The sequence below is a fragment of the Strix aluco genome, chromosome 7, assembly GCF_031877795.1.
Source record: "Strix aluco isolate bStrAlu1 chromosome 7, bStrAlu1.hap1, whole genome shotgun sequence".
Lineage (NCBI taxonomy): Eukaryota > Metazoa > Chordata > Aves > Strigiformes > Strigidae > Strix > Strix aluco.
Window position 1 is genome coordinate 25,481,562 of NC_133937.1, and position 22,374 is coordinate 25,503,935.

At 54.7% G+C, this 22,374-nt stretch overlaps 2 protein-coding genes across 5 annotated transcripts in view; one reads left to right on the forward strand and one right to left on the reverse strand.

Moving 5' to 3' along the window:
• Window positions 1–1,385: 1,385 nt before the first annotated feature.
• CNNM1 (cyclin and CBS domain divalent metal cation transport mediator 1) lies at window positions 1,386–21,626 on the reverse strand. 4 transcript variants are annotated; one of them, XM_074831040.1, is made up of 13 exons: window positions 20,102–21,626; window positions 9,909–10,052; window positions 9,226–9,366; window positions 8,793–8,962; window positions 8,506–8,605; window positions 8,281–8,328; window positions 5,208–5,270; window positions 4,016–4,179; window positions 3,625–3,802; window positions 3,167–3,280; window positions 2,946–3,062; window positions 2,530–2,657; window positions 1,386–2,159 (listed from the first exon to the last, which is right to left on the reverse strand). In XM_074831040.1, exons 1-12 carry the CDS (start codon window positions 21,621–21,623, stop codon window positions 2,578–2,580), a joined length of 2,841 nt encoding a protein of 946 aa, XP_074687141.1. In that variant the 5' UTR covers window positions 21,624–21,626; the 3' UTR covers window positions 1,386–2,159; window positions 2,530–2,577. The 4 variants fall into 4 exon arrangements, with proteins under 4 accessions (XP_074687141.1, XP_074687143.1, XP_074687145.1 ...); XM_074831042.1 differs by lacking the exon at window positions 1,386–2,159 and having other exon boundaries at window positions 2,946–3,058; XM_074831044.1 differs by lacking the exon at window positions 1,386–2,159 and having other exon boundaries at window positions 2,569–2,689; window positions 2,946–3,058.
• HPSE2 (heparanase 2 (inactive)) overlaps window positions 18,006–22,374 on the forward strand; it is a 129,470-nt gene continuing 125,101 nt past the window's right edge. The window contains exons 1-5 of the mRNA XM_074831640.1: window positions 18,006–18,116; window positions 19,707–19,978; window positions 20,057–20,243; window positions 20,296–20,552; window positions 20,667–20,816. Coding sequence (XP_074687741.1) covers window positions 18,006–18,116; window positions 19,707–19,978; window positions 20,057–20,243; window positions 20,296–20,552; window positions 20,667–20,816 — 977 coding nt within the window. The remainder of the gene's footprint in view (window positions 18,117–19,706; window positions 19,979–20,056; window positions 20,244–20,295; window positions 20,553–20,666; window positions 20,817–22,374) is intronic.

The following is a 22,374-nucleotide window of genomic DNA, read 5'->3' on the forward strand; positions in this document are numbered from 1 at the left end:
TGTGTTACTCAGCCATCTGGCCATCTCTCCCTGGCCCAGAGCTCCTGGCCTGCCACTAGCGTGTCAAAAACCAGATCTTTCCTGTTTTTCCTTCTCAGCAGGCCCCTGGTGAACCACCACCTTCTCCCCCTGGCTTCAGCCTGTGTTTCTGGCACTGAAAAAGATCTGGGACCATCTGCTGCTGCTCTCTGCAGTCCCTGTTTGCAGATCTATTTGTGAGCTGGTATCACCACCTTGACAGAGCAGCCTCCTGCTAAGATCTTGGTGAAGAAAGGGGAACAGCCCCTTTCCTTGGGTCAATTGGTGATAGTCACTGTTCCGCTGATGGATTTTGCTTGTGCTGTAGCTTAGAGAGTAAAGGTGAAAATGGTGCCTTGTTCCCTTGCTGTGTTTGCCAAGAGACAGTGCGTGGGGTCTGTTTGTCCTTTTCAGATTAGTGTTCATGTCACATAGGAGAGTGAGCCAGAGGCAGCCTTTCCTCTGTGCAGGTAGAGAGCTTTTTCTCCTTGGTGTCCATACACAGCTGGGATGATGGGGTGGTGGTTAAAGGATGACTTCTAGGGGTGATCTCAGGAGACGGACTTGAAGGAACCAACTCCGCTTTTGTTATTTCTGACCTCTGCGTACACTTCTGTCCGTACAGACCTCTAAGTGTGGAGCCTGGCCCACCCCACATGATCTGTACCAGTGCTTTGCTAGCCTTACCAACCTTGTTTTTTCTAATGAGTGACCTAAATTTCTCTCTTTCTGCAGTGTAAGCTCATTACCCATGATCCCATTTACCATGGCAACAGAGAACAGATTATTCCTTTCCTCTTTGCAACAGCTTTTTATGTATTTGAAAACTTCCTCTCTCCCCTTCGCATCCTTCACCAGTTAAGATTAAGCGACCTTGTTTCCTTCAGCCTTTTGGGTAGGTTGTTTTCCAGCCCTTGCTTTCCTCTGGCCTCCTTTCAATTGCTGTGTGTTTCCTTAGAAGGGCAGTGCCCAGACAGGGATGCAGTTACTCCAACTGAAGTTTTATCAGCATTGGTGGACTATGAGATTTCTGTCATTATCTGTCAGGCTGTACTCCAGCATGTGTATCCCACTATTGTGTTTGCAATGGCATGATATTAACTCCTGTTCTTCCCCAGTCCTTGTCTGCACTGCTGTGGTGTAACTCTGAACTGCTGAGTGCTTTCCTGGCAGCAAGAGTGACAGAGCCCAGGTTCACAGGGAGAAATTGGGAAGCACTTGCTGACCTGGTCCTCTACATGCTCCTTTCGGCGATGCTGAGTCCTGTTACTCCAGCCACCTCTGGCCGCAGGTATGAGGGCAGCCTAACCCGGTGGGAGAGATGAGCATGCCTTTCCCTACACCCATTGACACAGACAGGGCATCGCTCAGGGAAAAATCACTTTTAATGTTAATATCCCCGTTGCGTTCAGCCTCTACAAAAACTACTGACTGGTCTGTACCAACCCGAAGGCTCGGCAGGAGCCTCCCTCCCACAGGCAGCCATGTCTGGAGAGGAGGATGGTTCAATGCAGCGTGGAGCAGCCCTCCCCAGGCAGGGGGGCTGCGCTCGGCGGTGAGCTGGGCTCCCTGCCCTGTGCCTAGCAGGGGTTCGGGAGTGCCGGGCTGTGTTGATGGTCAGTGTGTGCAAGGCGCTGCAAGTGTGCGTGTCACTAGGCACGGCACAAATGTGTGCTGGGGCCCTGAGCGGCATGTGGCACCCCCCAAATAGCACATTCTCCTCATGGTGGAGACCACATCTGTGCAGCACCCAGCACCAAGGGGCTCCGGGCCTTGCTGGGATGGGAATGGTCAATGATGCTAAGGGCAGTTCTGGGTTGGGCCGCCCCTCCTTGCTCTGCCCGCAGGGACACCGCGCCAGATACTTCTCCACTCTTCCTTTTTCCACCTCTTCCTTGAGACCAGATGCTACCAGGGAGCAACTGGGCAAGGGCCCTTGGACTCCAGCTAGTTGGTCCAGGCCGCCTGGGTGGTTCAGCCCTGCCGGGGGCACATCCTTTCTTGCCTAGGAATGGGGCTCTGCACAAGTCCTGCAGGGAGGGGCGGCACGAGTGGGCAGGCGGGCGGGCAGGCAGCGGGCAAGTGCAGACCTGCTGCTGTTGAACGTGAGCCTCGCAGCAGGAGACCCTCATGCTGCAGATCTGAAAAACACAAGCAGAGCCTGGTGCAGGCGGCCAGGGCTTGCCCTCCCTGACCTGCTGCTCCTCAAGCCTTGCAGCATCTTTCCTAGCCAGGCTCGGGGATATTGGTGCAGACACACATTTCTAACTGTGAAAACATGAGTCAGGGTCTCAGTCTGTTTCCAACATCCATTCCTGCCCTAAGGATGGTTGGAGTCTGCTGCTACATCCCTTGATCCTGCTTCACCCCACAGCAACATATGTACCTGCATGGGCTCCAAACCACATTGTTTGGTTTTGCCACTTGAAACTGAATAGCCTTTATGCTATTAAAATTGAGCGACCTCCCATTTGCTGGGGAAGGAATATTGCACAACAGGCAGGTTCCTACCTCCAGTCTGCGTGGGCCTCCAGCACTGTGCTCCGGCCACACTGCTGCTCAGGTGATTAACGGGGTGAGATTGGAGCTCTCCTCTGGTGTCTTCTCACCCTCCGATGCCGGCTGCTGTTTGCGCCCACCTGCAGCAGCAAGGGTGCCTAGGGCTGGGGTGCTGGGGGCAAAGGGTGCTCAGGATGGGGGATGCATAGGGTTGAGCCAGGACCAGATGGCTGGCTCTGCCTGAGCTAGCCCTAGGTGCAGTTTTGCCTGCTGTTGGGGTACTGCTGGGGAACTGGACTGCTCCCCTGCTCCCCGCCAGCCCCATGCAGGGTGTCCCCAGGATGAGGCTGGGGAGCAGCTGACCCAGGCAGTGGGGTCCTGGGGCAGAACTCTCCCCTGCGTGCTCCCTCCCTGGGTTAGTCACTCACTGAGGGATTTCAGCAGCCTCCTGCCCAGTGTCTCCTCAGAGCTGCTCGGCGATGAGCTGGTCCCGGCCTCTCTGCCCGGGGACTCTGCCTCCAGGACGATGCCGCAGCACTCACTGTCTGCAAAAGCCCAGAGTGGCTGCAGCACCCCGGGGCACCGCAGCCCTCACCACCCCCAGGGTTCTCTGTGTGTGTGTGTGTGTGTGTGTCCCGGCCAGACTCACTTTGCCGCTTGCTGTTCTCCTCGTTGTCAGCCAGCTCCTCCTGGATGAAGGGGATGCCCTCCATGCGCAGGAACACCGACTCGCTGGGACTGTGCTGCCCCTCGGAGTAGCTGCCTGCAGGGACACAGGGCAGGTGTGGCAGCAGGGCGGGAGGTGGTGTGCCCTGGGGCAGCACGCAGCAGGATGCCAGCCGCAACAGCAAGTCCCAGTGCCACGGACCCGCGGGGGACATGAGTGCATGGTGGTGAGGAATTACATGCCTGCACACTTGCACCCATGTGCAGGCGCAGAATAACATCCGCAGGTGTGTGCGTGCAAAAGCCCATGTGCCCCAGTCCACATGCAACTCCGTCTCAGCAGTGGTGTGCCTGTCATGCCAGCAGGTCCCAGCATGGACCCCCCCAGGGGACACGCGGTGTTGGCCTGTGGCAGGGAAGGGATGCTGCTGGGTGACTCACACATAACGCTGTTCCTCTCGTTCAGGAGGGTGGTGGGGTCCTCCTTGGGCGTCTGTGGGGTTCCCCGTGTGGTCGAGGCCTTGGTTGAATCCCTGTCAAAGGCCTCCATGTCGGGGGACTGGGGTGAGCTGTCCATGCGGCTGGCCACCAGTGCGTTGTGGTACTGCTGCCGGGTGACCTGACACACAGACATGTGCACCCAGCACAGTAGGCACCAAGTCCCACCAGGACCCCCTGGGAACTTGGTGGCAGTAAACCCCCAGGTAGCAGGAGTGTGGGGACTCCCCAGTACCCACTGGGCATCCACCCGGCTCCCAGGACAGAGCAGGGCGAGAGGGTGCCTGGGCAGGGGGTGGCTGGGGTGGGCCAGTCCCTGCCAGCCCAGCGGTACCTTGACAAACTGCACATCACAGAGGATGTGCACGGAGTAGTCGGGTGTGTAGACGTTGTTGCTGCTGCTGTGGAGCTGCGTGGTGCTGCCCCCGTAGTCGTTGTGCTCCCGGTTGGGGGACTCGGAGCGGTTGAGGCCGCTGCACCGTGACGGTGACCTGTTCACTGTGGGAGGAGACAGCAGAGAGGCAAATGCTCACTCTCACTCATGGTGCTGCTTGAGCCCCCAGTGCCACACAGGGCCAGGGTGGACCCATCACCTCCGGTGGGTGTGCCCCACGCACACCCGGGCTGGCAGGGGCCTAATGAGACCTGCAGTGGGGGTCCTCCTTGGTGCACGCTGGCAGCAGAGGCTCTGAGCCATGCCAGCCCCACGCAAACCAAAGGGACCAGGCAGGCAGGCATCCGACCTGGCACTGGCAGCAGAGGTTAGGGCTGCTGCCTGCCACCTGTCTGTCACACCGACTGACTGACAGGTCTCCTGCTAACACAGGCCTTCTGCACGGCATTTGGCACAAAATCTCCTGGCTGCAGCTGGCAGCCCACGGGGTTTACTTAACCTGCCTCGAGGGCATGCTCATGTCCACCCCGACTCCGACAGAACAGGAGCACAGGCTGCCATGGCAAGCTGGCCCGTCACTCACGTTGACTGATGGCCTCTGACACGCAGCGTGATGGATTTTGTCTGCTCAGTGATTTATTAGGGAACAAAGGCAGCTTGTTCCTTGCATGGGTGACGTCAACATCTTGCTGACTTTGTTCTGCTGCTAAGACGCCCTTCTGTTACCCGGATTGCCAGAAAGCAAGCAAAGCAGAACAGTGTGCATGCAGGGCTGCAGGTAACCATGGTCAGAAGCACAAAGCAGCAAGAAAACCCAAGCACCAAGTGCAGGAAATTACAGAACTACACACCAAAGAAAGCCTGAGCCATCCATGGCTCCCCCTTGTCCCCATCCCATTCTTCCTGGGGTTTGCATGTTACAGGGGAGGCTGCGGCAGGGACAGGGCTGCTGTCTCCCATCAGTCACCCATGCTCCTACCAGTGAGGGTCTTCCCAGGGCAGGGTGCCGTGGGTGCTTCTCTCCTGGTGCTGCTTGGCATGTGGAGTGGAGGAGGCTTGGTGCATCATGCACAGGGGGCTGGAAAGAGCCTGGCACATGCAGATGTCCCTGCCCAAAGCCATGCCCTGTTACCTGGAGAGCCAGCCAGGGAATCCCCTCTGCTGAAAGCGAAGGTTCGGGACACTGAGACAGGCACTGCAGAGAGAGGGAGAGGGAAGGAAGGAGGGCACAGGGGAAGGCAAGGGATGGAGGTGAGGGTGGGGAACAGACCAAGAGAAAGAATGAGAAAAAGAATCATGTGCCAGCAGCCCTGGGCTGGGCTCCTACCACTGCCTCCAGTATCCCTTCCCGCCCCTCTTACACTCTTCTGCTTCTGCTCTGGGGAGGCACTTGCCAGCCCTGGGGACAGGGACACAGACCTGAATGCTGTAAAAAATCAACAGGCTGCTCCGTGACAAGGTAAGAGGAGGTAAGGCTGGGGGGGACCAGCTCCTGCCAGGCCTGTCTGCACAACCACACATCTCTCTAGAGCCATGGTCTGGGCAGAAAGCATCTTCCATCAACTGAATGCTAGCATCGTGCTCCAGCCCTTCACCAGCCGCTGCCAGGAGAGGGGACTTTGTGGTCAGCTTGTGCCACCTGGCAGGTGGGCGGAAGGTAGCCCAGGTCACTCCGCTTGTCATCTGGGATGCTTCTGTGTGTGGAGGCAGGTGGCAGAGAGAGAATGTGCTCTGCAACAGCTCCTGCCTCCACACAGCCCCAGAGGGGCTGGGGCAGGCAGGGGCAGCATGATGCAAACCAAAGGCATTCATGCCCGGCTGTCTGCAGTTCCCTGCAAGGCCTTGGGTCTCAACAGTCTTGGGGCAATGCCGAGAAGAGCCACTGGGAGCTGCTCTGTATGGAAAATGCAAGAAGCCAGGACGCCGCGTCTGGGGCTGCCTGACCCATTGCCACAGAGAGGGCAAATCACTGGAAATTCACTTTCCACGTTTTATTGCCATGGGTTACTGCAGCAGTGACAATTTCAAGGGCAGGCATTCCCCCTCCCTGTGACTTGCTGCCTGCGGGGAGCTGCTCTGCTGCCCTCCACAGCATCCCTGGGCGATGTCACAGGGGTGCAGGGCTCCATGGGGGAGCATGGAGAGACCGGCACACAGCCTGAGCATGCACTCGTTAACACCTCCTGATGCCTCATCTTTGCTCTCACTGCTGGCAGTGCCCACCTCGAAAGCAGCGGGAGATCTGAGCCAGTTGGCTTCCAGCCCCCTCCTCCAGCCACGGCCATGCTTCCCCCAGCCGCCAACCCTCCTGCCTGCAGCACACTGCCCTCCTGCCAGGCACTGTGCCCGCAGCATTGCTGCAATGCTCTAGGGACTGTCCGCTGCCTGTGTGATTAATGTTTTCAAATTGCTTCAAAGGTAAAACCCCCAGAAAGTTTTCCCTGCAGCCCCCTCCTTCCGATCTCCCTGCTCCTCCCCCAGCAACTCTTGTTCTGCGTTCTCCCCTGGATCAAAACCTTCTGCAAATAAAAGTCCAAGCAAAGGCACTAGTATGAAGCACTGCCCAGAACAACCTGATCCAGCCAGGAGCAAAGGACAGGTTGATAACCACTAGTGCTCTCTCCCTGCTCTCACTGCCCGACCCGCCACGGGGCTGGCGATGACGGGTCTCTGCCACCGCACCCCTGCCCCAGCCGCCACAGCCAAAGATCACCTGGCAATAAGAGTTGAATAACAACAGTTAATTAATAACTGCTCAAGGGTTAATGTCTGAATTCTCTGCTATGACATGCTACTCAAACTCATTGCTGCTAGGCTTTGCTTCAAGGAGGAAGGAGGATGCTAGCCTGACAAGGAAGATGCCCTGTGACCTCTGCCTCCCACCCTGTCTCCTCGCTGGCCAGGAGTGCAGCACCACACACGCTCCACAGCAGGCAGAGGTGGCTGGATGGCAGAAAACATCTCGTGACACAGCATCACGCACGAGCACAGGGAGCACTGGAGCCCTGAGCGGCAGCATCCCGGCAGGAGGCACTGCGGACACGTGTGGCCACACTGACACGGCCCCCACAGTGGCTCACGCCCTGCCTGTCCCATGGCCTGCAGGCAGCACCCACTGCCTGAGCCCTGGTGGGGCCCTGGGGACAGTCATCCAGGACATGGGGGCATTGGGCCATGCAGCAATGTGCTGAGGGAAAACGGATGCTTTCTTTATTCCTTCTGTCCAAACCAAGCATGCTGTGGACACACAGAGGAGCAGGATTGTGCACTGCAGGGTTAATCCAGCAGTCCACGAGCCAGCCTTTTGAAGGGAAGCAGGCAGACAGCAAGAAATAGGTGAACCTTAGAGCTGCGTGCAGACTGGAATGCATGGGAGTGACAGTCACTCTCCCTTCTCTCTCCATGACATCCCTCCCTACACCTTCCTAAAGGTTGAACTTCATGGGTTCTTGTTTTGATTAGGCACCCAGAACATCCTTGGCTTACCATCAGCACTGCAACATCTGGGGTTTGGGATGAGGCATGTGCCAGACTGGGGGTGGGCAGCACCTCTGCCTGCTCCCAAGCCACCAGGCACTAAAGCTTTGCAGGGGTTATCAGCAGAGAAGGTGAGGCTTACAGTCTCCCCTGACCAGAGCTCCCTCTTAACTCCTGCAAGCAGAGGATCTGCTCATTAACCCATCAGCTCTGCAGGCAGGGAATTTACTGGGACTGGGGCATCTACTTTTAACAGCTAATTTCCCCACCTCCGTGTGTGAACAGCTCATAGATAAATTGACCCATCTCTGCAATTCTCAAGCAGCCCCTGTGCCTCCAGCGTGGGACTCCTGTTCAGTTCATGCTCCAAGCCTCAGGAATGCAAACGCGTCCAGAGATGTTACACTGAGACCTAGATGCACCGTGCCAGAAGTCGCAGGGTTTACTGCTCCCATCCACGTGGGCATGCTGCCGCTAGTGGGCAGTGCCCTTTGCAGTGCCCAGCCATGCAGGGATCCAGTGTGTGGCTGAAATCTCAAAAGTCCCTCTGCAGGGACTCTGCTCCATCAGCCCCTCAGCACATTGTTTCTCCACCAAGTTTTTTAAAGGGAGTGACCTTGGAGCAGAGCCTGAGCTGCTCTGCATGGGGTGTAAACCCATCCCTCCTCCAGCCAGCCACTGCTGCTGAGGAGAGGTTTTAGAGCCCAAGCCTGTCCCAAAACACTTACATAGGAAGGAGGATCCAGCCAGGCTGCCCACTTTCCGCACATCGTTATCTGAAATGACAGTTGGAGGTGTAGGAATTGCAGAGGAAGGGCTCCTGCCTGCTCTGCACCCCACAGCAGGGCCACTGCACCCCACGGCCAGCCCCTTCTCCTGGCCACCAGCCAGCTTAGCCCTGTGGAGGCTGCAGAAGTGAAGGCAGGGCTGGAGGGAGCCCACAGAGCCCTTACCTGACGAAACGACAGCCATGATGGCAGGGACACCGTAGTAGGTGAACGCTCCATTCTCAAACCGCAACCCTTCCTTGCCGACCTCCACCTCCACTTTCCCCTGGAAGAAGGAAAACCCGCTCAGACAGGCACCCCGCGCTCCTTGCCACTGACCCACCCAGGGCTGCAGGGACCCCTGCTGCTCTGTATGAGAAGATGGGCATCTCTCCTGGCAGCAGCCCAGAGCAAGGCAGCAAGGAGAGACGGGCCACTTCCTGCCACCCTCTGCTTGCCACTGCTCGAGGCACCTGCAGGATGAGGATGAAGTAGTCGACGGGCCGGTTGCGCTGGTAGAGGTAATGCTCTGCCGCCTTCTTGTTCTTTCGGTCATATTTGAGCTCCTGGATGACATTGGGGTGTTTCAGGAGCCGCAGCAGGATCTTCTCGGAGAGGTACGGGGACTTGAAAGGCTCCACTTCTAGAGGGGAGGCAACACGTGCTCGCTCAGTGGGGCCAGGGCTGCCGCGAACCCCTCGTCCTCTGAGCTGCACGGCCTCAGCCTCAGCACCACACTGCACAGAGGGGAGCCACACGCAGACCCATGATGGTGGAGCAGCAGGATGCCCAGGTAGGTGGAAACTGCTTGCTGAGGGGGAGCCTGACCCAGGAACAGCTCAGGGATGCCCTGCAGAGCTGGTGCTGCTGCAGGGAGACGCAGGGCTTGCACAAAGACAAGGGTACCTGTTGCCATGAACCGATGCGTAGCCAGAAGGAGCTGTGGGGAGATCTTCACCTTCATCTCACTGTCCGAGAGCCTGAAGATGGAGAAGTCCTGGGGCTTGCGTCCCCGGTGGGGCACCCGTTCCTTCTTCCGATTGTCTGCTGCAAGGCAGAGAGCAGAGTAGTTGCCCACCTGCAGCAGCCACAAAGCCACTGCAGCTGCAGGGCCCTATACCACATGCACACATATAGAAAGAGGCACATCTTGCTGCACCCAGCGCAGCAAGGCGCACAAAATGTGCCATGCATCACAGCCTTGGGAGCACGTCCCTGGGGAGGGAGCAGGGTGGCGAAACATGCTTCTTTCTCAGGAACAAGTCCTGGGTTGCCCCGGCTGGGTGCACCACCCAGAGTTGGAAAGAAGCTTGGGAACCACCCATGGGCACTTCACGCCCAACGCAGGCGTCCCCAGGTCAGGCCCTGCCCAACCACTGGCTGCTGATGCTTTTCTTATCTTGAGTATTCAAGACTCCCTGACATCTGACTAGCACCTCTCCATCATTCTTGTTTTTCCCACCATGACTGAATTGCTCTGGGGAAGAACCATGATTTGCTCTGGCCTGTTTCCTACCCACATGTCTGTCTGTCTGTGCGGGCTCCCACCCTGGCTCCTGCAACCGCAGTAGCTGCTCTGGGACACTAACTGTACAGATCCGTCTCATCCAGGATCTCGGACTTGATGATCTCCTCAATGACATCCTCCAGGGTGACAATGCCCATCACCTCGTAGAACGGGTCTCCTTCCCCTTCGTTGTTCACCCGCTGCACGATGGCCAGGTGGGACTTTCCTGCAGGGGGAGAGCAGAGTGGCAGTGAGACCCCCACACCTGGCAAGAGGGGTCCCCAGCACAGCAGGCTGGCAGGTGGACAGGGCTCGGTGGGAAGCACAGATCACAACCAAACCTCAGAAGCAGCCACTGTCATTCAAAGCCACTCCAATCACGCTAACCCAAGGAGAAGGGCTGGACACACAGCCCAGCCTAACAGGGCTGCTACTCCTCAGGCTGATTTCTAGGTGTCACAGGACTCTGCCTGGCTCTTTTTTGGGGCCGCTTGCTTTCTCTACCCAGGCAACCTACTGCAAGTCACTCCGTTTAGCTCTTTGACAGCCTCCTGTGCAGGACTGAATTGTACATTGTGCCAGCTGCTTCTTGCTTACCCTCGGCTTCATTGGCATAACTAACAGAACAATGAGACAGCGTCCTCCAACACAGAAATGTGAGTGTGTCCCTGGGCTCTACTGGTTTCCCTCATCCTCCTGGTGTTTTCTCATTCTGTTGTTAATTATCTTTCCTATCAAATTGTCAGGAACAGCTCCCCTACATCTTTCTATCCATCACTGTCAGGACTGATCCTGAAGCTTTTCTTAAAATACAGGCAAAACCTCCAGCTCCTCAGAACAGCAGCTGGTTTTAATACAGAAATGCACATGTTTGTTTCAGCCTAGCTTCTGCAGAATTCTTGGGTGAACCCTCTGGATGCAAAGGCTGAATGCTTTTCAAGTCATCAGCTTGTGTCTGAATGTCTTCTTCAAACCCTGCCCCTGACAGCACCTCCTCTCCAGTACCTTAAACAAGCAGACTGGGACCAGGACCTTCAGCTGCAATGATGGTGACTCCTGCTTGGAAGTCACAGTATCTCGATCACAGTTTCAGCTTCCTCACTTGCCCCAGTAAGCTGGCAGCTCTGCTGACACATTCCCAGGCTTCTTGCTCTTGGCATACTAGAAACATCACTGTTTGTTTTCCCATGTCCAGCTCTCTGTAAGCTGTTTTGACTTCTTCAACTTCTCCCTTTCTTTATTGTCTGCTCTGATTTATGCTCCTGCTCAGCAGCTTGACCAGAACCCAACTTCCAAGACACAAACAACTTCTGGGTTTCTAGCTCCAGTGTATTCTTGGACCTGCCAACAAACAGTACTGATTTTCTTACTGCCCCTATGGCTTCAAAGCTGCTCAGCAATGTACACAGGTTCTGAACCTCTAGTTTTACTTAAAATGTTAAAAATGTCCTTTGTTGACCCCACAGCCAACAACTTTCCCTCCCTCTGTTTGCTCTGCAGCCCTGGGGTCTCCTGTTGCAATGCCTGCACAAACCCAACTGTACCACGGGCACTGTAGGGACCTCCAGAAACCTGCAAATGCATATTTTCCCCATGGGCCTGGAGTTGAGGTCCTTGAACAGCAACGGTCACCCAAAAGGGGGGCAGGCCCCTTCTGCTATGCAGCTGCCTTTGCATCTGCTTCTCCCATAAAGGGAGCCTCCCCGACAAACTTGCCTGCTGCTCTGGGCAGCAGTGTTTATCTATAAAGATGCAATAGGGGTGGGCTCCTGCCTGCTGCACAGCTCTCTCCTTGCCTGCCAGTGCCTTCTGGCTCATCCCCACGGAGTGACAGGGATGAGCGCATCCAGGGCAGCCTGGCAGTTCTACCAAACCCATCTTGCTGAGGACCATGCGACCTTCAAATAACCCTGCCCTGGATTTGAGATGAGCAAATGATATTTCTCAGCCGAAGATCAGCACTATACATTTCTCACAGCAAAGCTGGGGCATTTTCCACAGTATAAATTCCCTCCTCCTCATACCAAGCTTTTATTGCAAGATTTCAGAGAGCAGCTCACTGCCTCCCACGCCTACAGAATTAGAAATGAGAACATAACATTGCAGTAAGTAGCACCGAAATGCACTTTAAAAAACCAAATCAATAGCCTTGGGGCATTGAAAATTCAGCATGTTCTTTGGACCGGGCTATTTCACTCCTTTTCATACATGGGTTTGTGCATCTTGTCTGTTCAGTGGGTAATAAAGCAACATGACTTGAGACTTAAAAAGAAAAAAGCAGCGGCGTTGGCCGCAAGACAGCAGCAACAGCTACGTTTCATCTTAGCAAAGTCCAACTTTTGAAAAATGTCTCTTTTGCCAAACCCCACTCCCAAACACTGGGGCCATCTGGTCTCCTACAAGTCCTCGGGTGAGAGAGGAGAGGGGAGAAGTTATTTCTTTTGGCCAAAAGCTTGTTGTTAATGACATTTACATGCAACCCAAAACCACCGAGCCCTTACAAAAAGCTTAGGCGCTACTTAAAGGCAGTCAGAGAGTGATGGAGGCAATTCTTTTTTTGGCCAAACACCTACATCGACACTGTAATTTACTCTAGAGCAGCCTCAGAGAAATGTGATTCCAGCTCCATGTTCACATAGTGGCAAATGAGATTATTTAGAAATAACCCAGCACCCTTAGTCTGGGAAGAGACCCACGTTTCATTGTGCTGGGGGCAGAGCCAGGAGGGCTGTTAGAGTGCTCAAGATTTCTTTATTTTCACAGAAAATAAACACTTGTAGACACGCTATAAACCCCCAGGTTTAGGCCTCCAAGCTAACACCCGCATTAGAGATGGAGCAGGTACCCACGGATGGAAAACTGTTGCAATTCATGTGGTTGCTCCTGGCCCACACCGAGTGAGATGATCCTAGTCCCTGCCCAGCCAGCTGATCACAAAACACCCCAAAACCTGCTCCCATCCCTTGCAGAGCTGGGTGCAAATAACTGCTGCTCCCAGCTGGCCCCCACTGGGAAAGGGCTGACTTGCCCTGATTTCCCACCTGAGGGACATGAGACCGTTTGCAAAGTCCTGCCCCTCAACCCAGTTGTGTCCTTGGTCTCCTCCCATCACTTTTTTTAACAGACCCTATATATTTGGCAGCAGCAGGGGTAGGGGTTTGCTGCTGCCCTGGCTGTATGGTCATGGCTTAGGGATGCTGCCAAGCTCAGCTGTATTCCCCTGCCACAGCCCTGGGAGCTGCTATACTTGCATAGAGGAAAAGCAGTGGCTTTTGGAGCAGGTATGAGGGCAGAAGCTGACATGTTTTATGAGGTGGAAGTAACGTCCAAGGGAGGGTGGCACAGGAACAGACCTGGGGATATCAGAGGAGTCACATTCTCTTCTCCAGCTGTTATCATGCAGGTCTGCTTCAGTGGGATTACAATAGAGACAGATAAATCACTTAAACAAAACCCCAGACTTGATCTAAACCAGCTTTAAGATCTGTAAAACTGACTCCAAAACCCATGCTATTGTAACTGTTGCTTGATAGCTCAAATGAAATGAATTATAAGGGTGAGCTGCTTCTCCACTAGCAAGCTGTCACATGTGAATTTTACAGGGCTATCACTGATGCAGGAAAGCACAGTGAAACACTTGAGAATCAAAGCCTTGGTTTGGCAAATGCTAGAACAAATGGGCAATTAACTTTACTTGTGCAAATAGCTTCACCGGCCTCCGCAGGACTCCTCTCGCACAGGAAGTCTATAGGTGATTAAGTGTCTGCTCAGCATGGGATACAACTGTACTAAATTCTTTATGAGCTACATGAAATCTGCTCTTTTCAAACAGCAGCTTCACTGGAAAGTTAATGCCTCAAAATGCTGAATTACAGAGCTAATATAAACAGCTGAAAGCTTCCGGATGGAGCAAGCATCTGAGCAGATATCTAAAGCTTTTATGCCCATTTTTAGGAGCCTTGTTTTTCATAGGTACCTAAATGACCTTGGGCTCATAGATCCACCTCAAAGCATCCTCCCTGATGGGAGAACTGGGTCTGAACATATGGAAATGCCTTTACTTGTGGGAAAGAAAGTGCTGTTGGCTGCAAATATAGCCCAGACTACTTCCTTATCATTTTTTTATGTAGGTGCTCTGTCAGAGGAATGTTAAAGATGGTTTAGCGTTGTCTCTCGTTCCACGGGATGAGCGTTATGAGCATGAAATTTATTTTCATGAATTTTACGGTAAGATCTAAAGCTGTTACTAGAAGATCAAAGGTACAGGCACAAGCCATGAACCATTTACAGATACAAAATGGAAGGAAAAAAAGAAAAAAAAAAAGAGTAATTGGTAGATAAGGTTGATTTGTGAAACAACCATGACGTAATTGAAATCTGTTTTCTGTGTGTTTTTCATCAGTGCTCTTCTCTGGGCCAGGGGCTGCCAGCATCTCCGTTGCCCCCTTGCAGACCTGCATCTGAAGTAAGTAGGGACCATGATCTGAACTTCTTGAACTGGAAACATGCATGAGCATGTTCTTGTGCTAACCACAACTCGGCACTAAGGGTGAAACCACACACCTGAGGAGTTGCACCTAGAGGCAATGTACATCTACATCTAAACAGGGGGTAAATAACCAGGAAGGCTGCAGGGGCACTCAGCTTTATGGGGAATCAGAGCTATGTCAAGGGAAAACTGTAAATCCTAATCTAATCCAGACCCTCCTGAGAGATGAGAACTTTATCAGCTCTAGCAGAATACAAAAGCCTTTCTAGTACTCTGCTTTGGTGCTTTTTCTAATCCTAAGGAAAACTGGGGAAAAGATGGACTATTTGGAATAGCTGATGTATTACCATTGACAAAACAGATCAGGAGGGTAAGGGGAAGATTAGAGGGGGCATGGAGTCTCATCTTCCATCTGCCGTACAACAGGGTTCTGACCTCCTGGGTATGACCCTGCCTGTCCACAAATGATGGGTCCCCTTGCATGTTACTTGGAGCCTAAGGAAGCCTACAAGGATTTCTGAAGCTAAAAAACTTTTAAAGAGCCAATGCAAAACCATTTTCATTGATGTCTGTAGCTCAGGCCACTTTAGTCTTTCTCACAGCTCAGTCTGAAGGTGCCTCCGACAGCTCCCGAGAGGGAGATGGCTGGCTGGGTGCCCCCTCCTCCAAGGACACAGCTCCCCTCTTGCTTTGCTGAACACCTCTCTGAAGCAGGCCTGCTCCTGGGCTTGCTGGGGTGGGGTAAAGCAGCCCAGGGTTCATACAGTAAGATTTAGCAATTTTGTTTTGAGGGAGAAAGCAAAGTAATGTTTCGGGCAGAGTTGCAGCATGAGTCACCGAAACTATCTTTTATGTATCAGCACCTCACCCACTCTCAGCCTGGCAATCGCCCTTCAGGGGACATGTACAGGATAGTTCCTGGGTAATAATCCCCTCCTTAACCCATACAACTGGCTGGGGAGGTCACTGCTTCAGCCCATCAAGGTGCCCAAGACAGTGGCTATCGCACTTGCAGAAATCTCTTGAAGCCTGATTTAAATTTCAAGCCATGCTTTGTGCTTGCAATGACTGGAGGCTCAGAAGGACAGCAAGAAAAGCAGCTGAAATGGTACTGATCCCAGTTCCTGGCAAATGTAAGTACCTTCTCCAGCTACATTCAATTTGAAGAAGTCTAATAGAGGCTGTGGAGTATTTTGAAAAGCAAGGACAGACCCTAGGGCAGAGAGCTGTCCTCTGCAGGACAGGCTGTTTTCCCTGCTAAGCCAGGAAGTTTGGTTTTGGAGAATTTACTTTTAGTAACTCTTAAAAGATGCCAAACCACAAACGGCTAATTTGAGTTGCACCTCAGCCTTGGCCCTGCTGCAGGAAAATGAACATAAGAGAAAATTTCTACTGTTCCTCTGACAGAGAAAAATTACTTGCTGAAAGATGACACTGCTGTATATAGATTCCCCCAGGAAATTACTCAACAAAATCCATAAATGATTTGAGGAATCGGATAAGACTATGACTTCCCAAAGGCACCACAGACAAGGAGGTGGATCTCATGGAGGAGCTCCCCATGAGGGATTATATAACAGGACTGAAGCTGCAACATGCATTGATTGCTTTGGCTATCTTCTAGGGATGGGGGAGAAACTGACTGCATCACCCAAAGCATTTCACACTGAATGAATGAACAAACCTTTCCTTTGAACTCCATACTCCCAAGGTGAAGTTTATCCTGCTTGGACCTCAACTGCCCCTCTATATTGCTTTAGCTTGTTAAATACGGTGCAGTTATTTCTCTGGTGTATTAGGTGTTTCCTCCTGGGAGCCTAGAATAAAGCCAGGTACTCTGAGATTTACCGATACAAATTGTCAAGAAATTGTCTCCAAATTTTTTCACTCCTTCAGCAGTTTCAGCTTCTTTCAGGCTGCCAGTGGCAAAGTTACTGTACTGGTATGTATTTTCTTATTTCTAGAGAAGAGGGGACATGTTTTGTGTAGTGTCCTCCACGTAGCACTTCTGCGTAAATGCTGCACAACTATACATGCCTTTTATCATGATCCTAACGTGCTGAAAAGATAGCAAACTGGGTGTCCAGGCCTCATTATTTCTGAGTTCATTCCACTGAGTTTTGATGAGAAGATAAAGCCAAAACCATCTTCTAGCACAAGTATTTCCTTCCTTCAGCTGGACCTGTCTCATGCTGCTGTAATGTTATTTTTCAGCACAATTTTTGCAGCTGCCCTCCTCTTTCTGGCTGTGGGTTGAAGTCCAAGCTATCCTCTTGCAGGTCCCCCCACCCCCAACCCCCTGCCCCTGTTCGCAGCCTTCTCTGGGTTTTCCCCAGTTCCCATTAGTGGCCCCAGTTTAACCATCTTTCTCCGAGAATTGGTGCCAAAAGAGACAGCAAACGATGCCAGCAGCAGCAGGCTTGTGAAGGAGCAGATGTGAAGGGTTTGACCAGCGCTGCTGTGATGGGGCAGGGGCCAAGTTTTGTCAACCAGGAGCTCACAGCTGCTCTTGGGCGCTGTAACCTCACTGGGCCATTAGCTCTCTAGGCGCTACTGAAGCGTACGTTACTATTTTCATACAATTCAAATGTTTTGGCAAGCTGATGCTACAGAGTGCCCCTCCCCAGGTCCGTGGAGGGTAATCCCACCTACACAGGATCCTGCTGGGAGAGAGGGGATCTGTGACATATATGGATTAAACTCAAGGCAAACATCAATGCATCTTAATGGAACTGAGCTCAAATGAGATTAGGTGTGAGCATACCTAGAAACCAATGAAGGAAAATTTCCCTTCAAACCCTGCTATAAAAGATCAGAGAGGAAAAAAAGCTGATTATCTTCATAGCTAGAATAGCACAACAAGAGAAAAGAAATGCATTAGGTAAACAAGGATAATACAGTGTGATGCTGGTGAGTAGGAGGAGAGACAGAAAAGGCAAAGTGCTGCCAGAGGTGTGAGCAAGAGTCCCAAAGCTCTGTATTTAAATCATCCCTTGACATTTTCAGTAAGAAAGAACAAATGTTTGTGTACTGTGGCAAGGAGCTCTGGCAATGAAATTGCACAGTTACTTATACATTATGCAAAAAAATGACATTATGGGTATAGTGGATGTGACAGGACATTAATCATTAGTGAAACAGATCAGAAGTATACACTGCTATCCAGGAAAGGCAGATATAAAATGTGATGGGTATTTTGTATAAACACTGTAATAACAAAAAGAAATAAGAGATACAAAAACTGTTTGAGTTAATCATGGGAGAAAGAAAAGAAAGCTGTCAAGGTTTCTCTAGAGGTTTGTCAGGGACCTAAGCACCTGGAGGTGGTTATCAGTGCCCATCCTTACTGAAGACTTTAATTTCCTAGAAAGAGACTGGGCCTTAGGAGAGGGAGCATTTGCTGTCCTGCAGGCACCTTGGATGTGCGAAGCAATGAATGCCTTCATTAAGCACTCTCTGAACCAACAAGCAATCAGCCTACTCTCTAATTAGTGGAGGTGTCACAGAAGACCTGGCCATGGAAAGCATTGGATCAAACAAGATACTTCACCATAATTCAAACGGACACAGAAAAGGAGACAGTGATTAAGGTTCTTAATTTCAAATGGGAAGTCTTTATTTTAGAAATTAAATAGTCAGTTGAACAGGGCTGAAACAGCAGTGGACGGGACTGACGGTAGCAGGGAGCGAATGTCTGTCACAGCGCAGGAGCTGGCACAGGAACCTGTATTTGGAACTGGTAAAAGAGAGTTTAGGAGGGGTTCAGGGCTGGGCTGGGGTGTAGCTATCTACAAATACAGGGTGCTGGGGGTGTCCAAGTGCCTGCAAATAGGGGAAAGATGAATCACAAGAGAACAGCAACACCTGGGAAAGTGAACATTTTGGGGAAGAGCTGTAATTGCTAAACACCATGCTGAGTTAGATGCTAAGACCAAAGTGAGGCTTTTCAGCCATGTAATTTAGAAAACACAAGAGAAATGAGGTGGGAACAGAAATAAGTTTTAGGGAGAGCTCTACATAGGGGCTGTAGCAAAATGCCCCAGAAGGCCATGATGGCAAACAGATGTAAGGAAGAGCCTGAAGCAAAATGCCAAGAGTTTAATGGAGCAAAGCTGAAGAAGGATGGATAATCTTCATTTGAGATGAGGACTAGCATGCAAAAGTGTAGGGCAGGTAGCAAGGCTTGTTAATGACCTGTCAGCTCAGGGAGTGACACACAAAACATCTCTGTTTAAGCAGGACAGAGAGGATGGCAAGCAAAGGGCAGCGAGCTAAGCAACCACAAGTCCATTTCTATAGGTCTATTGATCCATAGGGTACCAGGCTATAGGGGGTACCTGGAGGGGGAAGTAGTTGAATGTATCAAAGTAAATCAGATAAAGTGCAGGGCAGGCTGACTAAGGGGAACTGTGCCAAAGTCATCTGACATCTTTGGTAACTCTGAACTCTCTAGACAAGGGAGAGGTAGCGGAGACCTCAGGTGAACTTCAGTAATGTTGTAGTATCATGTGGGAAGCCACAATTAAGAAGGAACTGAAAAGCACATAAGGATATAGGGAGAGACAACTTGATTGTGTTAGAAGGGGGGGAGGGGAGGAGAACTACTGCAGCTCATCAAGGTTGAAGCCAGCGAGCAATCTTAGTGCTTTTGCTAACACTCTGTATGGAAAAGAGGAATTTGCTGATTTGTACTGTTGGCAGTTTCCAGTGTTGCTGAGGGGCAGAGAGGGTAGGTGAGGCCTGCCACATAAGACTCCTCTCCCTGTGATCCCGGGAGGCGGTGGGGACACAGTTGTGCACCTCTAGAGAAGATGCTGACCTGCATGTATCTAGTGATCACTTTCCTGGCACGCAAGAAACGTCCTATCCTCCCCTCCTCCCCACTCTAAAAACAAGCATGGCAATGACTCGCAGAGAAGCTTTCTCTGTATCTGGGATGGACCAGGTTGGCCTTTCTCACATGATCAGCTCTGCTTGCGGCAGAGCGGCCCCAGGCAGCCAGGGAGCCAGTGCTGTCCTCCCACATTACATAATGCAGGATGTCACCGCTGCAGCCATTTCTTAAAGACTCACTCACCACGATATGATGTACCGAGTAACGTGCAGCAAAACACAATTCCCAGTGGGGGGAAAAAACACATGCTGTGTGTATTCTCAAGGTATGGTTAATGAAATACAGCTCTCAGCATCTCTGGGGCTGCTGGCAGCTGCTGTGTTATGAATACTGTCACAGCTGCAAAAAAAAAGTACAGCTCTAAGGGTTTAGGCTTTTCTTCTTCCTTTAAATCACTTGCAGAGAAACACTTTCTAGACCTGCTTCTCACTGATTAGCTGAAAACACAAGAGCTAAGTAAGAAGATGTGATCTCCTGCCATAAACTCCTCTGCACAGTACAGAGTGGCGAATGCTGCCCTGCCTGGGCAGGTGTGCGAGGCAGGCAGTGTCCACGCTGCCAGACCCCTGCAGAGGCATCAGCCCTGCGGGACAGGCTCACCCACTGAGCCAGCAACCTCCGAGGCCAAAGGCTCTTACCATCTCCATGACATCGCAGGCACGACCAGCATTGCAGGCCCTCAATCCACCCGGGGGGCTGTTCCACCAGGTGACACCAGGGTCACCGCCACAGCAGCGCATGCAGGGCCCAACTCCCCCCAGCATCCCCGGTACCTGCCGGGTCCTGCCAGGAGGCCGTGCGCGCTGGGCCGTGGGGGCTGCTGACCTGGGAATCACTGGGGGTGCAGAGGGGTGCAGGGGGAGCCCGGGGGGTGGCGGCCCAGCGGCCTCACCCTTCTTGAACTCCTCAAGCAGCGTGTCGAGGCGCGTGTCGTTGAAGACGCAGTGGAGCGGGCGGCGGTAGAAGCGGGTGACAGTCTGCAGGGGGGTGCAGTCATCGGGGTCGACAAAAGCCAGGTCCTTGACGAAGAGCAGGTCGACGATGTTGTCGCGCCGGTCGCCTTCGTAGACGGGAATGCGGGTGTAGCCAGAGCGGAGGATCTCGGAGACGGTGGTGAAGTCCAGCACGGCATCGGCACGGAGCATGAAGCAGTCGGCCAGCGGCGTCAGCACGTCCTCCACCACCTTGGTGCGCAGCTCCAGCGCGCCCTGCACCATGGCCAACTCCTCCCGCACCAGGTCGCCGTGGGGGCCGGCGGCGCGCAGCGTCTCCAGCAGCCGCTCCCGCGTGGAGAAGACGCTGAGCTCCTGCCGCAGGGCCCAGTCCAGCAGCCGGCTGAGCGGGTAGCAGAGGGGGAAGGCGGCCAGCATCAGCAGCCGGGTGAGGCACAGGGTGCGGGAGGCGATGGCCAGCCCGTGCCGCGAGCAGACCGAGTAGGGCAGCACCTCGCCGCCCAGGAAGACGGCGGCGGCGCACAGCAGCACCGGCAGCCAGGGCGCTCCCCGCGGCCCGCCGGCCGCCGCCGCCCCGCCGGGCAGCGAGGCGCAGAGCCAGCCGGCCAGCGCCGCGTTGGCCCCCGCCTGCCCCAGCAGCAGCGTGCAGAGCAGGTAGGTCCCGCCGCCGCCGCGCACCGCCTGCACCCGCCGCGCCTGCTCCCGCTCGGCGGCCGAGCCGCTGTTGCGCAGCACGCGGAGCTCCAGCGGGTCCAGCGACAGCAGCGAGAGGCGCAGCCCGCTGAACAGCGCCGACAGCCCCAGCAGCAGCAGGGCGCCCAGCGCCCGCAGCCAGCCCGCCTCGGGCAGCGGCAGCAGCCAGGCGCCCAGCGCCGGGGCGGCCGGCCGGACCCGCAGCAGGAAGCCGCCCGCCGCCCCGTGGTGCGCCCAGGCCCGCCCGTCCCAGGCGCAGAGCGAGAACAGCCGCCCGCCCGGCGCCGCCGCCGCCGCCTCGCCCTTGCGCGGCTCCCGCACCCGCACCTCGGCCAGCGCCGAGCCCGCCGCCCCGCCCGAGCGCAGCGGCCCCACCACCTCCACGTCCGAGGCCCAGGCGCTGCGCTCCCGGCACCGCTCCGCCGGGCCCCGCGCCGCCTTGCCCGCCTTGCCCGCCGCCGGAGCCGCCTCCTCGATGAAGACCAGCCGCGGCTCCCGCTCCCCCGCCGGCCCGCGGCTGCCGTTGCCCTCGGGCGGCGGCTGGAAGTAGAGGCGCAGCAGGAAGCGGCTCCCCTCCGCCGCCTGCACCGCGCCGCCCTCCAGGGACACCCGGCCCGGCGCCGTGTCCTCGGGCCGCAGCCCCAGCAGCCAGGCGGCCCCGGCCGGCGGCCGCGGCGACAGCGAGAAGAAGAGCAGCAGCACGGCGCCCCGGCTCCGGCCCCAGCCGCTGCTGCCGCCGCCGCCGCGCCCCGGGCCCGCCGCCGCCATGCCGCTGCGCCGGCACCGCAGCGCCCGCCCGCCGCACCGGGACTGCGGCGGGGAGCCGGCACGGCGCGGCGCGGCGGCACACGTGGGCCGGGGGGGCGGGCAGCCGCCGCGCCACGTGCGACCGGGAGCCGGCCCGCCGCGCCCCGGCGGGAGGGGCCGGCGGAGCGGGGGACGGCGCGGTTGCCCCCCCCGCCCCGCACGTTCCATGCGGGAGCATCCCCGCGGCGGCCGGCACGGCGCGCTCTCCCCGCAGCTGGTGCGACGCTGGCGGGGCTGCCCGGAAGCCCATCCCCGGGGATGCGGAGCCGTGTCCCCCCCTCCCCACGGCGGCGGGAGGGGGCTGCGGGCCCCGAGCAGCGAGCCCCGAGCAGCGAGCCCCGCCACCGCCCTCGCTCCCGGTTTCGTCCCGGGTGCGCTGCTTGCGGGGGGCTGCGTGGGGGCTGCGCGGACCCGTGCACTCCGCAGTCGAGGTTCGGTGCAAGGCTTCTGCCAGTTTCTAGAGCCGGGATCCGCAGTCAGCCTCCCTCTGCTCTCTGCTGAGGCCCAGCTCTTCAGCTTTTCAGTTCAAATTCATCTCCCTTCTTCCCGTGGAAGTGATTTTATTTTCTTTATAATGGGAGGCGGATAGTCGTTAGGTTTGCGCTCTTGCTAGGAAACAAATGTACCACACTGTGACACTTACTCTCATGTCTAGACCTGATGAGGAACGCGGTACACAAATGGGGCTTATCAGCTTCAGAAGTATGGGCTG

Bases quoted from the DNA above. Each gene is read 5' to 3' on its own strand.
- CNNM1 (XM_074831040.1), bottom strand. From the start codon at position 21,623: ATGGCGGCGGCGGGCCCGGGGCGCGGCGGCGGCGGCAGCAGCGGCTGG. The intron at 9,367-9,908 runs GTTAGTGTCCCA...TCTGCCTTGCAG, and splicing joins GGATGAGACGGATCTGTACA to CAGACAATCGGAAGAAGGAA. The intron at 8,329-8,505 runs GTAAGGGCTCTG...CTGTCATTTCAG, and splicing joins CATGGCTGTCGTTTCGTCAG to ATAACGATGTGCGGAAAGTG.